The sequence below is a fragment of the Falco punctatus genome (assembly GCF_963210335.1).
Source record: "Falco punctatus genome assembly, chromosome: 1".
NCBI lineage: Eukaryota > Metazoa > Chordata > Aves > Falconiformes > Falconidae > Falco > Falco punctatus.
In genome coordinates, this window is record NC_137580.1 from 111,773,582 (window position 1) to 111,787,517 (window position 13,936).

Genomic DNA, 13,936 nt, shown 5'->3' on the forward strand with positions numbered 1-13,936 from the left:
TGAAATTAAAAAGACTGTATTAAGACAGCATCCAGACAATATGCAAAGCACTTATATTGAAACTATTATTAACTTCAAAAATACAGGTTAGAGGAGTTCTGCAATCAGCAGTAACTACAGAAGAAACATCCAAAAGCTCATGTAATCCTTTAATAAAAGGCTCAGCAGGCTGTAAACATCCTGCCGGAATCGAAGATTATTATTGAAAATAAAATGAATGGTTTGCAAAACAGCTATCAATCCAGCACACAAACAATTTATAAACTCCCCTCCTCAGCCCTCAGCAAACTTACTGCCTGCCCAAGACTTTCCAGGGCAGATAAAAGAAATGTAAACTAACTGCAGGGAATGGGAGCTGCTTCACTTTGTGATACCCCACTGTGTCCTCATGCAATCCTACATCTAAATCATCAACTGCTGCACTCCAAAAGACAGGAATCGAGCTGTACGGAGCCGTGTGGACAGCAGGGCGGACGTGAGTCTCTATGGAAGGTTGGTACCCCAAACCACTCTCAAAGCAGACGGCTCTGCAAGCACTTCACTGTGTTGGACTCCTGAGCAAGCTTTCAGAAGGCTTGGGGATCCAGGAAGCTCCATGGAAGTCAGCGGCACTAAGCTCCAGCCAGAGCCTAGACTGGGGGGTTTGAGCCATTCCGTCACAGAAAAGACTATTCTGGCAAGGTTCAGGTTTCCTTCTGTGCATAAACTTGTTTAATTTTTGGTTTTGGGGTTGGGTTTTTTTAACTGATGTCAGGATTCCACATCTATTTCCACATGATCCTGCATAATGATTTTTTAATAAAAAATTAAATGGAGATTCTAGTGACTTCCGTATTACTCTTGCTATTCACGTGGTTCCTTCAGGCAGTTTCACAACTTAACAAGCTCTCTCAAGTACATCTATCTGCTCCTTTTGCTACTGGAATCGGAGGGAAACAGAAGGCTGATTTTATGGAGAAGACAACTGTGTAATCATTCAGCTAAGGGTCAGATCCTTCCTGAACATACAAAAAATCACCTCCCAATGATTCTTTTTTTCTTTAATGAATGTAAACAGTGTTGGCAGTGTTATACACATGCACATGTAACAAACAGAAAAGGAATTCCAGAAGCAATTCCAGAGACTTCAATAAATTACACTGAAAGGCAAAAAATGTGGCCCTCCTTTGAGCACAGGCCTCATTGCACTTTGGTTTTTCAAAACACACTTTACAAAGAAAGGGGGAGCGGGGGGGGGGTGGGGAGAATTCAAAATATGTAGTGCTCACTTGGGCAGGAACTTACCTTGCCAAACTGTTCAAAGTATTGCTTTACGTCTTCCACTACTGTATTAGCCGATAATCCACCTACAAATATTTTCTTTGTTCTTGTGACCATCTGTAAGAAATTACAAGACAAGCATACGGTTTAACCAGATTATTTCAAACAATACAGGGAAAAAAGAAATATTCTACACATGCCATCCTTAACCCAGTTAATGAGAATATTTCTTTACAAAAGCAATTCAGATTCTATTTGATTAGATGCTTCTTTTTTTCTTTTTCTTATTTTGTTTTTATTTGAGAAATGGCTGAGTAAAGGCACTCAATAACAGCTCTAGCCCCTGGGTATTTTTTTTTAATAAATGATTTTTATTGTGCTTCTCAATGCAAATATAAGTGAAAAAGGAGTCCAAGTGTTATATCTTCATAGCTACCATCTCAAAATAAGATGTGCCATTCCTGCCCCCCTCCCCTACTTTTTTTTCTAAAGACAGAGTGCATGCTCTTTCACAGACAATAGGTACTTAGATCAAATTAAATCCCCCCACCATGGCAGGGGGATTGGAACTAGACGATCTTTAAGGTCCCTTCCAACCCAAACCATTCTATGATTCTCTGAAATCGAAGAAACGTATTAAGTTTCCATCGGTCAGTTTAAAATGAACTTGCACAGTTATTTTAAAAATCATCAAATGACGGAAGACAGCAAGAGATACCCATGCAGTCCTCTACCTGTCACAAACCGCATGTCAGCTGAAATGCCCATGGTATCACCGTCCATCAGGGCTGGATCAGGCCCTTCAGAAACCCCATTGTGTTCCCCAAGACCCCAGCTGAGCACCCAGCTCTTCCTGCTGACCCACGCGCATCAGAGTTCGGTCCATACAAGGTGAAGGGATGATGCTGAACTCGCTACAGAGAAGGTGCTATCAGATAACCCATCATCCATAACCTGTAACCCCTCAAGATGGGCAGGATCCAGCCCAGGGATCCAAACCCCAGTGGTGGCAGGGGATACTGGTGTCTTTGGTGGGCTGCTACTTGACCCTTGTGGGCTACCTTAAATCAGGGCAGATCCAGGACAATGCTGTCAGCGTGCTCTGAAGAGGTGGGCAGCATCCCCGTATGCTTGGATGGAGGGGAAACGCCCCAGCTTACAGCAGGCAGCGACCTTACAGCTGGAGATAACTCACTAGCAGCCTACCCCACCGCATGGAGATGTTTTAAAGTCAATATTGCACATTAACTCAAGAAACCAACAAACATGTCCATAAGAAATTCATGCACTAGAACAAATTAGTTTGTTTTGTATGACAGAAACTGGCTGAAGCAGCCAACTTAAAGACTGAAGAGAAAATACGCCCCGTAGCTCCAGAACCAGGACTCGCTCAGCTAAGTACCGGCCAGCAAATGCTGAAGCACACACGGAACTGCTGAACCACAGCAAACACTGCAGGTGCACGAGCAGAACAACTGCTGCGGCTGCTCGCTGCACAGCCTGGATCTTTCTCACCATTTTATTTTTTCACTGAAGACAAGATGCATTTTACGACAGCTACTGAAGGGCGCACGGTGCATCCCAGCACCTCCTCCGCACCGAGGCGCTGGGGGCTGCCCCAAGGGTCGCCGTGGCTCTGTGGCAGTGCAGCCACCCCGGCACGGCAGGGGCTCCCCCGCGGCCCTGCCCCCGTGCCACTAGACCCCATCCCACGCACCAGAGCCACCGAGAGCGACGGTGCTGCCAGCCCAGCTGGGCTGTGCCAGGCGAGCAGGGCCGCAGTGACACGCCGTGCTGTGCGGCGGTGGGCAAAGCCTTCACGGAACCCTGGCAGTGTGAGCAAAAGCCTTGGAGTAGCCCCAAAATCTCCCAGCGCAGAACAAATTAAACATCGCTCCTGTCTCCAGTGCCATTCAAATTAACCAGAGTAGATGTTTCCCTCAATCGGCCCCTAACCATGCTTTTCAGACCTTTGCTTTTTTTTTTTTTTTTTTTTTTAAACTTAGGAAGAAAAGAGAGTGGGGGGAAAAACAGTGTAAAAATTCAATTATTTTTTCCTGGCTGCAATCTAGGACTCCGAAATTGAAGCCCAAGCATATATTTTTCTGTAGAAAATTGTCATTTACAAATAAAGAATTGGCTAAAGCCGACTTGTAACTAAAGGATTTTGCAGGGCTGTCAAGACCCCTCTGCCTGCCAGCATCTGATTTAAGATCAGGCCAAGCTTCTGTTGTCATACAAAAGAGGGAGGAAAGCAATTACTCTAAAGCAGTATTTGAAATTATCATCATTTTTATATTTGACCAAGAAAGAAAAGAAGAGCTACTTCTTTTAGAAGCCAGATTGAAGGTTAAAGGAAAAAAAAAAAAGAAGACTACTTTGTTTCAATAGCTTCAGTCAAAGAAAATATTGGTAATGACAAGCAAATTCACATTTTAATGCCTAGAGACGTGCTGCGAGCTGGGAAATGGTTTCAGAAATCAGCTCTTTGGTACCAAAGTGAAGCACAAAATTAAGTCTGCCTTTGCAATCTACATTCTCCTGAAGAGACGGTTCAATTGCTTTGTTATACATATTCCCCTCAGCAAAAGAAGTAACGTGTAGCCTTAGCAATTCCTGCTATCCTGATGTGCCTCAACAGATTCCATTGCCTTCCTTTCACCGGTGGCATGAGGTACCGACATGCCCCAGACCCACCATTGGCTCCACCAGGCGTCCCCTTCTCAGTCCACCTCACCACCATCGACCACCAGCAGCCTCGGCGCCGCAGAACATGTGCCAGGCTGGGAATTGCCCTTTTCCCTGTAAAGGTCCAGGCAAGCGCAGTGGAGAGGGTGGATGGAGCCCACTCACTGCGGTGCCATGACAACTTCTCATGGAAGGCCAGGAGGCCAGCACCATGCTCCGCTTGGATTTAGCCCAGGGCACCCAGGAGAGCCCCTGTGGGCGAGAAGAGTTGCTGTTAGTGCTGGAAGCATCCATTTGTCTCTCAAACGTTAATGCCAGGTAAAGTGCTGCGTGCAGCTGACTTGTCTGTGCTGGTGCAGCCGTGCCATCTTTCAATTATTAGGTATCAGCAGCAGGACTCGGACCAACTGGAAACAAAGCCTCCAACTCTTGCTCTAACCTGCAAATCGTCCCTCGTCAGCTAAACAGACGAATTACATGGCAAGGCTTCATCGGGGTGAGAACCGCTGAGCACTGTGGTCCTGCCATGCACAGGGCTGCCGGGCGGCCACGAGCCCAGCCAAGCATCGCACCGCAGACCCAGAGAGAGCCTGTCAGCCCAACAGCCACGGGTTTGCAACGAGGTTAGCCCCACATGACGAAGCACTCAAAAGACATTAAAATATAAATAAAATTAATCACTAACTCAGGGATTTTACTACACCAGGGACACCTTTTCTGTGTAGGTCAGCCACTGAATCGCCAATAAAAAAGATTATTTAAAGCACATTGAATTGCCAGGACCAGGGACATTCACACACGAGTACTGAGAAAACTGACGTTACCTGAGAAGTCCCAAAATTTCTCCTTGCTAATGGCAGTGAGGGCACAGGAGGAGACTGTGCCTTACTTCTCACCAAGCACCCTCAGCAGATGCAGGGCACCTGCACAAACAGCTCCCGATTCATCCCAGTGAATGACGTCCTTACTATCCCATAACGGTATTCTCCACTATCACCTCCCCAGATCTGTGCTTGTTCCAGGGAGGAAAAAACAAAGGGTAAAAGAGTATTTAATGAAGACACATAGTGCTGTTTAGTAAATCCTAAAGGTGGCAAATAATCAGAGTCACAGGGAACTGAGCCAAATGAAGAGCTTCTCTTTTAAAAATGTTTTTTAAAATCAAAATTTCTCACACGGCTCTGAAAATAAATCAGCATACCTTTAACAACAACCACAAAAAGATCTACTATTTCATAAAAGCTTTAATGGATATAACTAAGAGAAATATTAATTATAAAAAAACCAATTGTTTATTATAACAAAAAAGCCCAAAAACTCTTGAGTCCCCAGCCTGAAGTCCCTCCAATGAAATCACTGAGGATCTTCATCTTTCCCTGTAAGTAAATTTAGAATCTGTTTTCTGGAGGCTGCTTACAATGGGGGCACTCCTGCAACATGGAGTCAGCTGCAGTGATTTGGGGTCTGGTCCCTCAGACAGCAGCTCCATCTGCTCTTTGCCTACGGTGGGAACGGCAGCGTTTGGGTACTAGGAAGTGATTTGTGTGAATCAATCACAAACCCACGTTTTATGAATGACTCCAAGTGGTCTAGGTCACTTGGAAACCACAATACTTCCAGCTTCATGTCTTTGTTTCTAATTTGCAGTATAATACATCTATCATGCACTATTGCAGGACTCTGCAAAATGCAGATATTACGTACTTTTGGAGCTTTTGTATACTGAAGGTGTCTCTCTCGCTGCAGAAAGAATCAACAGGGGAGAGTTAGATCTAACACTGGTTATAGTCCGTTAATTGTAAGTACCAGCAGAATTGCTTTATTTGTATACTGTGTTAGTGTTGCAGTTAATCAAAACACATGTGACTACTACTGTGGAGAGTCATTCAAGGTTACAGTCTCTTTATTGGCTTGGCTTTTGAAAAATACATTTGCCTTTGTGTTCTGAAACTGAGCAAACACTTCAGGTGGTGCAGAAGCAGGAAAAAACCACCCTGCTTTAGCAAGAGTTCCAATTTTATGCCATTTTTGCAAGGTTAAGGTTGTAATTAGATCGCTTTGGGGCATGCCGGGTAAATCTCCTCCAAACAACAGGCTGAAGATGCAGTCACTGGAAACAAAAATCCTGCCCCACTCAAACACATCAATACACTACTTGAGTTAAACCCAACTGACTCAGGTAAAATGAAGGAACTGCAGTTTTGCAGTTAAAGCCTCCAGTTCATTGTCTGTTAATATCCTTACATACTCATGTACCAACTCTGTTCTTTGTTTTCTTGGTGTTTTTTCTTTCCCAATTGAAAATGTCTTATCATGGCTATTAAAAATGAATAAAGGGGATTTTAAGGTCATGAAATATTTTGCAGAATTCCCAGAATTTCAAAATCTCAAAACAACAAGTATGCACTACTCTTCTCAGATGAGCCAAGGCCCAGCCTATGTTGAATACAGAAGTTACATACTTGACTTCAGGGTAATGGGTTCAAGTGTCATTTCAATGCCGTTCTTTGCACAGCCTTCTTTTGCTGCCCTCCCCCCCCAGTTTTAGTGAAGAGATCCCATCTTAGGAGGCACAGATGATGAGGTTGGAAAGGATGAGCGCTTACACCCAGCTAGCACAGAGAGCACACTGAACATGTCACTGGCAGGTCTCACTGCAAAAGTGAAATGCACGTGCTTTGTAACTGGGTCATCCAAAGGTGCAGGCACAGTTAAAAATGACCTGGGCAAATGTAGACGGCAGCAGGTCACAAATACTGGCATATTCTGCATGCCATCACATCTTTGCTTGAAACAGGACTACTTTCTAAATGAGTACCCGCTCACTAAAAGCAAGGGGCAGAGACAGGCACTGAAGCAAACCAACACACACAGGGCTCAAAGAACGCTCTGGAAACCGGTGCATGAACTCAGCTCTGGTGCACACCTATGTGGAATTCATTAAGGCTTTGCATCCTCAACCTCTCAACATGGTGGAAGTGGACTAGAGTACTAATAGTGAAACTGCATCACAAATTGCCGAAATTAGCATTAATTTCAGATTAAACTAATTATGCATATATAACTGTTTTCCAGAGCACCTTCCTCTCTCTTGTACGATAGCATGTATGAGTGGGTGCATGTGTATTGCAGCTTGCTCACCTAATCTGTAATTTGACATTTCACCATTTCTAATGTATCCGCCTTCTAAATAGGTTTATAATTGGAAAAATCATCTTTGGTATATATGCTGAACTGCATTTTATACCCCATTGTGTTCTACATTCAAACTACAGCATTACCTCTAATTAAAAACAACAATAACTCATGTAATAGGGGAAGCGATCTTGTTAACTAAATTGCTAGGCTTCTTTGGCAAAGCACAAACCATAAGCAAGAATTCTCCAGGTTTTTTTTTTTTGCCTCCGGGATCCTCACAGCAAGTTCCAAAAAGCTATTAAAAAACAAACTGAAACATGATACAAAGCCCACGACGAAAAAGGCAGCATTTGTTGAAAGCTGCCAACCTTTCTGTAAGGTTTCTATAAGCAAGGGAACACTCCAGGAACCAGCCCCTTCCCCGGCGTTACCGTACGGCTGACAAACGATGGACAGCACTGCGTACTATCAGCTAGCACATACTAGACACAAGCTCCGCAACAGCAAGAGGAACTCAACCCTGTGCAGAGGCAGCATGGCTTTACATGCACATACAGCATGCTTAAGTATTCAAAATAGGATTTCAGCAAGACTTGAACAGTGCAAATACCTTGTGCCTGACCCTCGTGTAGGCTAATGTCATCCTCTGAGAACCAGCTCAAGCTATAGAAAGGTATGCAGGAATGAAAGAGCTCTTTAATCCAAACAAGCAGCACAGATTCCCAGCGGGGTAAATCAGTTCCCTTGATTTCTGTGGAAAATACAGATGGGTTGTATTCTCCCAATCCATTCATAAACAAAACTGCTAACCTAGTCCCTGCTGTATGCCTAGTTCTGGCTGGCTTTGGTTTTGCTGTTAACTTTGGGAGGGTTGTTTTTTGGCTAGTGTTTTATTTTTCTCCCTCGATGACTATGGTATCAGCAGGAGGCAGAACACACAAAGTGATTTTTATATGACAGATTGAATTGGCAGCAACCGTCAGCGCCAGGCTTGGCATTTCACGAGCAGATCTGGCCTGGGCCCAGCAAAGCCCTTCCTGGTCATCTTCCCGATTACAACCAAATTTAACTCTCTCGTTTGCCTCCCCTGGGAGCACCCACCCCTTATTCACTCACAGGTACAGTTAAGCAACAGCAGCCCGTCACAGGCCACGGGCATGTCCCCAGAAGAAAGGTTTGCTGTCCGGGCAGGAGCATCCCATGCCCTCCCGTAAGCCCCCTACAAACCACCCCCTGCTCTCCATGCACAGCAATGCCTTTACGTGTACCACCACAAAGAGCTCCCTTCATGGCAGATCAAATCTCCTGGAAATTAGCCCCAGCTGTGAGAGCTCAGCATTTTCTTGAGCAAAATCTGGCTTCAAGCTTCATATCAAAAGACACAGTAAAGTTCGCCAGAGCCAGACTTCACACCCTCCAGAGAACAGGAATAGATCACAGCCCCTCAGCCTTGCTATAACCAGTTATATCATGTCCCTTGGGGCTGCTCCCTTCCACTGCGCTCTAGTTAACTCTTTTATGGGTTACAGAAGCAAGATACAGAGGCAGGAAGAGGGGAGCAGAAAGAAAATCTTTTTAAATCCCCCTGGTTGCTTTAGCTTCTCATGCACGCTATGGTAAGGAAAGTAACTCTAAATTTTCGCTGAGTGCAGACAACTTACCTAATATGCCTGCCTGATTACTGTTCAGCAGTGCTTAAAAACTGCATTAATAAGTTTACATGAAGATAATTATTTTTAAATGAATACATCTCAGGACCACAAATGGAGATCACTGCCCAATGTGACTATGTACTAGGGGTGGGATTTTTTGTAATACCCATGTAATGTAGGGACAAAGGTCCCAGTGGGAAGCCATTAAGACTCTGGTCCTAAATCTACAGGCTACTGGCAAACCTTCACCTTGCACAGGCAAAAAGAAAAAGAGGGAGAGGGAGAGAGAGCATTCCACCCAGGGACCTCACGATCAAAGACACTGCAGCAATATCCGATGGAAACACAGCATTAACTGACCATTACCACATTCATCAATTCCTCTTCATATTATACTGTCTTCTGGAAAAAAACATCATGTGCCATATCCAAAATACAACCAGAAAAATTGTGTCCCCCAGCTGGACATACAGTTGTGAAAGGACATGCTTACAAGGGCATGTTCAAGGTCGATTTGGAGTCAGGCTCTACAGGAGAAGCAGGGTGGGCTAAAGTGGGTCAAAGTGGGAAACCAAGCTAAGCAGCTTCCCAAAAACATACCCAAGTCCTTGTTTTTTAATCTGGAACAATACAAGGCAGCAACCAGCTGTGCCTGCCTTCCCGAAGCTGGGGGGGGGCTGTGCAGCAAGGCAGAGCCTGCACGGAGGCTGCACACAGCAGCCGGTGGCACTTTCTGCTGCCGCAGCGCGGGCTGCCTCGCCGGGACAGGCTGTGCTCCTGCCCATCTGCTGAAGGCAGAGATCTGTGTGGAGCTTCCACAACTCAGGGCAGCTGAGGGCCTGCCCCAGAGGACAACCGATCACAAAAGCCAACAGCTTCAGAAGCTGTGTGCCTGGAGCTGGATGCCAAAATCCGTACTGAAGAACTTAAGTGGTCTTATTTTTCCAGGTCCTACAGGTCCCATTGACTCAAAACCCTCATCCAAAACTCCTCACAATTTTTTTGTGATTTGAATCATATCAACCCAATTAAAATCTATAAATACGTTAGAGCAAGAGCAGCAGGCTAAATTAACTACCTTTGGTTATTGCCATGTTTCACACAGCTGCAGTTGCCAGCTCGCCACTGCTGCAGGCACACGGGCAGGTCTGCCACGGGCAGGCCTTGACCATCAAATGGCTCATGGAAGCCCAGGCAAAGCCGTGTTCAACCAAGAGTTGCTGTCTACTGAGCAGATGGGCTGCCCAAGCCCATGAAGTCACGGTGCCACGTGACAGCTGTCAGCTAGGAGCCAAAATGCAGCTCCTGCACAGGCCCTCTCCCATTAGCATACAAACGCTCACAGGGCAAGGCATCAAACCACTTGCAGGGGACGTGCCCTCATCTCATGGGCAAAACTTTTTTTTCTTTGGCTGCTCCACGCTCACCTCTGAAGTTAGGAGAGCACGCACCAGCAGTGACACTGTTCAGCCAGCCATACCTTTTAGCATGCAAGCAGCTTGCTCTGTCAATACACCCAAAATCACGTGGTTCTGCAGCCAGGATGGCTTTTATGGTGCTGTCAATGAACCTTTCTTTAAGCATGCACTTACAAAAAGGAGAAGGAAGACATGTATTTGGAGGTTTAACACAGTGTTTAACAAAAATCCAATAGCGCATTCCAATTCAGAGACTAAGAAAAGTACACATTCTGTAAGAGTTTATAAATTCTTCCAGCTCCAAACACTGAGGTCACTCCAAAAAGAAGTTCATTGCCTCTACACTGCAGAAAGCACGATGTAATTTAAGTACTTCTAAGTTAGTATCAACTAATTTTTCATGATAGCCCTGTCAAATCAGTGATGAGAGCTCTCTGTTAGACTCTAGATAATGTTCTGCTAAAACAAGAAAAATTCACAGGAAGAGAAAAGAAATGCGTAAAGCAATTTACCTCCCTCCCAACATATTCCAGATGATTTCTCTGAAAAGAACAAATGGAAAAACTTTAACCCTTAGCCTTGATTAATTCATCTACATAATATAGATGCACATGGCAATCAGTTACTGATGAGCAAGTTTTACTTCATCTGCTGAGTCAAGCTAATGTCTATGCAACGCGCTGCCTGATGTTTTCACAAGGGTGATCCCTTCCTCCGATGCGAGACCACTGGAATCTTGCAAAATGTCCAGATTTGCCTACTACTGCTGTTGAAATACTTCCACAATTTTATGAAACAACACCTTTTCTTTTATCCTCTTCCCCCCTCCACAAATGGGTTGGTGAACTGCATGAATTAAGGTACTCCTACCTTCATCTCACTAAAGAAAGATGTTTCCCTTGCCAGGGAGGGAACCCACCAGCCATTATGAAAGCAACATAGTTGTCGCTCTAAAGCGGATCAAATAACCCTTGACTAGGAATAAAAGGGCCCCTGAGGAGCGGCACTGAGAATGAAGAGTGGAACCAAGACAAGAGAAAACATTCATACTTTTTCCAAAGGAAGGCAGCACCTCGCAGCTACAAGAGCTTGTCTCCCTTGCGTAATGTTTACTCACTTATTGACCACGGGGCAAGTAATTTTAGTCTCCATAGGGCCGATGTATCAAAGAGTCTTGGGAGAAACTCAGCTGGAGACTGCAGGGCTCAGCATTTAAGCATACATTTAAACTTGCAGCATTTGTGGAAGCCTCATTAGGTTGAGTACGTTGCACAATCGAGTACTGTGTGCCTTGATTTCCACGAAAAGAACAAAACAAAACAAAACAAAAATTCCCTACAGCTCAACAGAGCCTGTGAGGCTTCACTCATTAAATGTCTAAGCCTCTGAAAGTCTGATTTGAAGATGCTGGAACAGTGAGTGCAAGACATTGTTACTGACATTATTGTTATTAAAGGAAGAATAAAAAAATATTGTTCCTAGCTAGGAAGGTCATACCAAACTACCAAGCAAGAGATAAATCAGCCAAGGTCTCCAAAAAAAGACATTATTTCTCCTTTACTCCAAGATCTTAATGTGTGTGACTTTTTTTTGTGCTGGAAATATATTTCTATAAATCCTCCTCTACAGAAAGCTTTGCTTTCAGAAGGGGAAAAGTAGCAGATAAAATACTACCCATCAAAATGAACTCAAGTCCCTAGTAACATAACTAAATGTGTAATGTTACAGATGTTTTATAGCCAGGATGTCGGATCCATTTAGATCATTTTTACAAACACGGCAAGAAATATTTCCCCAGCGCTAGAAACCATGCTAACAGGTCTTGGACCAATTGTTTATCCAAACAAAGACGCTGTCTGGGAACAACAATAACTACCGACCAAAACTTGGAGGGCTCATTTCTCAGCTGTGTACCATCAAAACTGAGAGCCAGGAAAGGATGCCAGGCCGAAAGAGGAGCTAGCATTAAGACACAGGGGCAGGAAAGGGGGTAAAAGTGTGAGAAAAAGCGGCACAGGAGTAGGAGAGGATTACCAGACCAAATAAAAGCAGTAAGGACCAAGGGCAATTGCTGCGCCCCTGAGAGCTCAGGAAAAAGAGCACACATCTGCCGTGAGTCGCTCCCCGCCTCCGCTCACAGCACAGAGCTCTTTCCTTTCCCAGGCTCCCCAGAGCACCACTGAGCAATCGCTCCTAGTGTCAGAAGACCAAATAGATGGCAACCACCATGCTTTCAGAGTGCTCCTCTTCCAGGGCAGGTGGTTACCAGCTCCCCGTGCAGCAGGGCCAGCAGCCCGAGCTACCCTGCAGTCCAGCTCTTGCAGGACCGGTCAGACACACTTTGTTCCTAAGACCACCCCACAACACTCCTCTAACATGTCCGGGTGCCAACCACACCTCATCTAGTGGCACACACAGTATCACCAGCGTGCTTAAACAGCCTCGTCTGGCACCAGCACTAACTCTGCCTGCGAAGGGCTTTCATTGCTGTAGATTCAGTGGCTCCGGCTGCTCCCCCTCGGCGGGACCCAGACCTCCTCTGCACAGGACGGACCCCACAGCCAGCACACCCCACAGCCTCTGCCAAACTAGATGCAAAAGCAGTCCTTTTCCAGGGGTAAATAAGTAGATCCAACTCCAGCTGCTGCCAAAAAAAGCCAAAGAAAAATGAGGGACAGCTTGACCCACCTCAAACTTTATGTAGTCATTGTTGTACAATGACAGCAGAATCAAAGGGGCTCCTTTATCCGCAGCACGTTGAACCCTCGAGCTAACATACTTCTGTTCAGTAGAGTACCGAAACCAGTGACCCACTGCCCTTCTGCCACCCCCACTACAGCAAACAGACCACAGGCTTCTACTCATGTAAGTCCTGCTGAGACCAAGGCGTGCAGGCACACCGTGAAACCACCGCGTGCAGCACAGCCCGACACGGCGCCGGCACCGGCACCAGAGCAAGGGCGGGCTTCGGCACAGCTGAGAGGGCTCGCACCGCAGAGCTGCCCCTTGCCGAACACAAACCCATCATCCACCTCCAATGCACGCCTGGGTACGCAAGTGGAAATCATTAGTGCTCTGCGTTAATAGCTATTCCATTACATGCACACACGGCGGCTGCGCACACACTGCCTGCCCGGGCTGAAGGCACGCTTTGACTGACGTATAGTTTTACTTTCTAAACCCATTAGCAAGTGGTACCCAACACTGAAAGATTTATTACCCAGAATGATAACTGCCTCATGCTGCTTTGTTTGTTAATTGTGACTAGCTTTGCCTTCAGAAGGGTAGGAGCCTAATAAATCAGTTATCTCCAGGAAGAATTTACTTAAAGCTGTTAACATTGTAAACCCAAGTACTTGGCAAGAGATTCTGTGAAAACGGATGTGTTTATACGTTGGCATTTGTATGACAGAACACACAGCGTGACTCAGCACCCAGGCTTTTAACAAGACCATCTCTAAGACCTTGATGGGTTTAAGGCAGGCTTTTGTTCACCAGAACAGGCCAACTCTCACGCTCCCTTCTCACCTCCCACGTTGGGCCACGCACCGCCGGGCTGGGGCTTGCAGCACACCAACTCCCCACAGCAGCTCAGGGGACTTACAAAAGCAGGAGACAGCTAAACCTGTCCCAACTTCAGGCACATGTAACTAAGCTCAGGCTCACCCTCAGCCCTCCAGCAGACACGGTGAGGCATGCTGCCAAGCTCTGTGCTGCTAACCGGGTTAACCATGGCACAACTGGTCCTCAGGATGGCCCCATCACAGCTCCCTGTCCAAA

General features: G+C 45.6%; 1 protein-coding gene across 14 annotated transcripts in view; it reads right to left on the reverse strand.

Moving 5' to 3' along the window:
• MSI2 (musashi RNA binding protein 2) overlaps window positions 1–13,936 on the reverse strand; it is a 255,752-nt gene that overhangs the window by 166,666 nt on the left and 75,150 nt on the right. For all 14 annotated transcript variants that reach the window (XR_013925802.1, XM_080374218.1, XM_080374221.1 and 11 more), the window contains one exon: window positions 1,285–1,377. Coding sequence is in view for 13 of the 14 variants with exons in the window: in XM_080374218.1 (XP_080230344.1) it covers window positions 1,285–1,377 (93 nt within the window). In the remaining variant the exon portion in view is untranslated. The remainder of the gene's footprint in view (window positions 1–1,284; window positions 1,378–13,936) is intronic.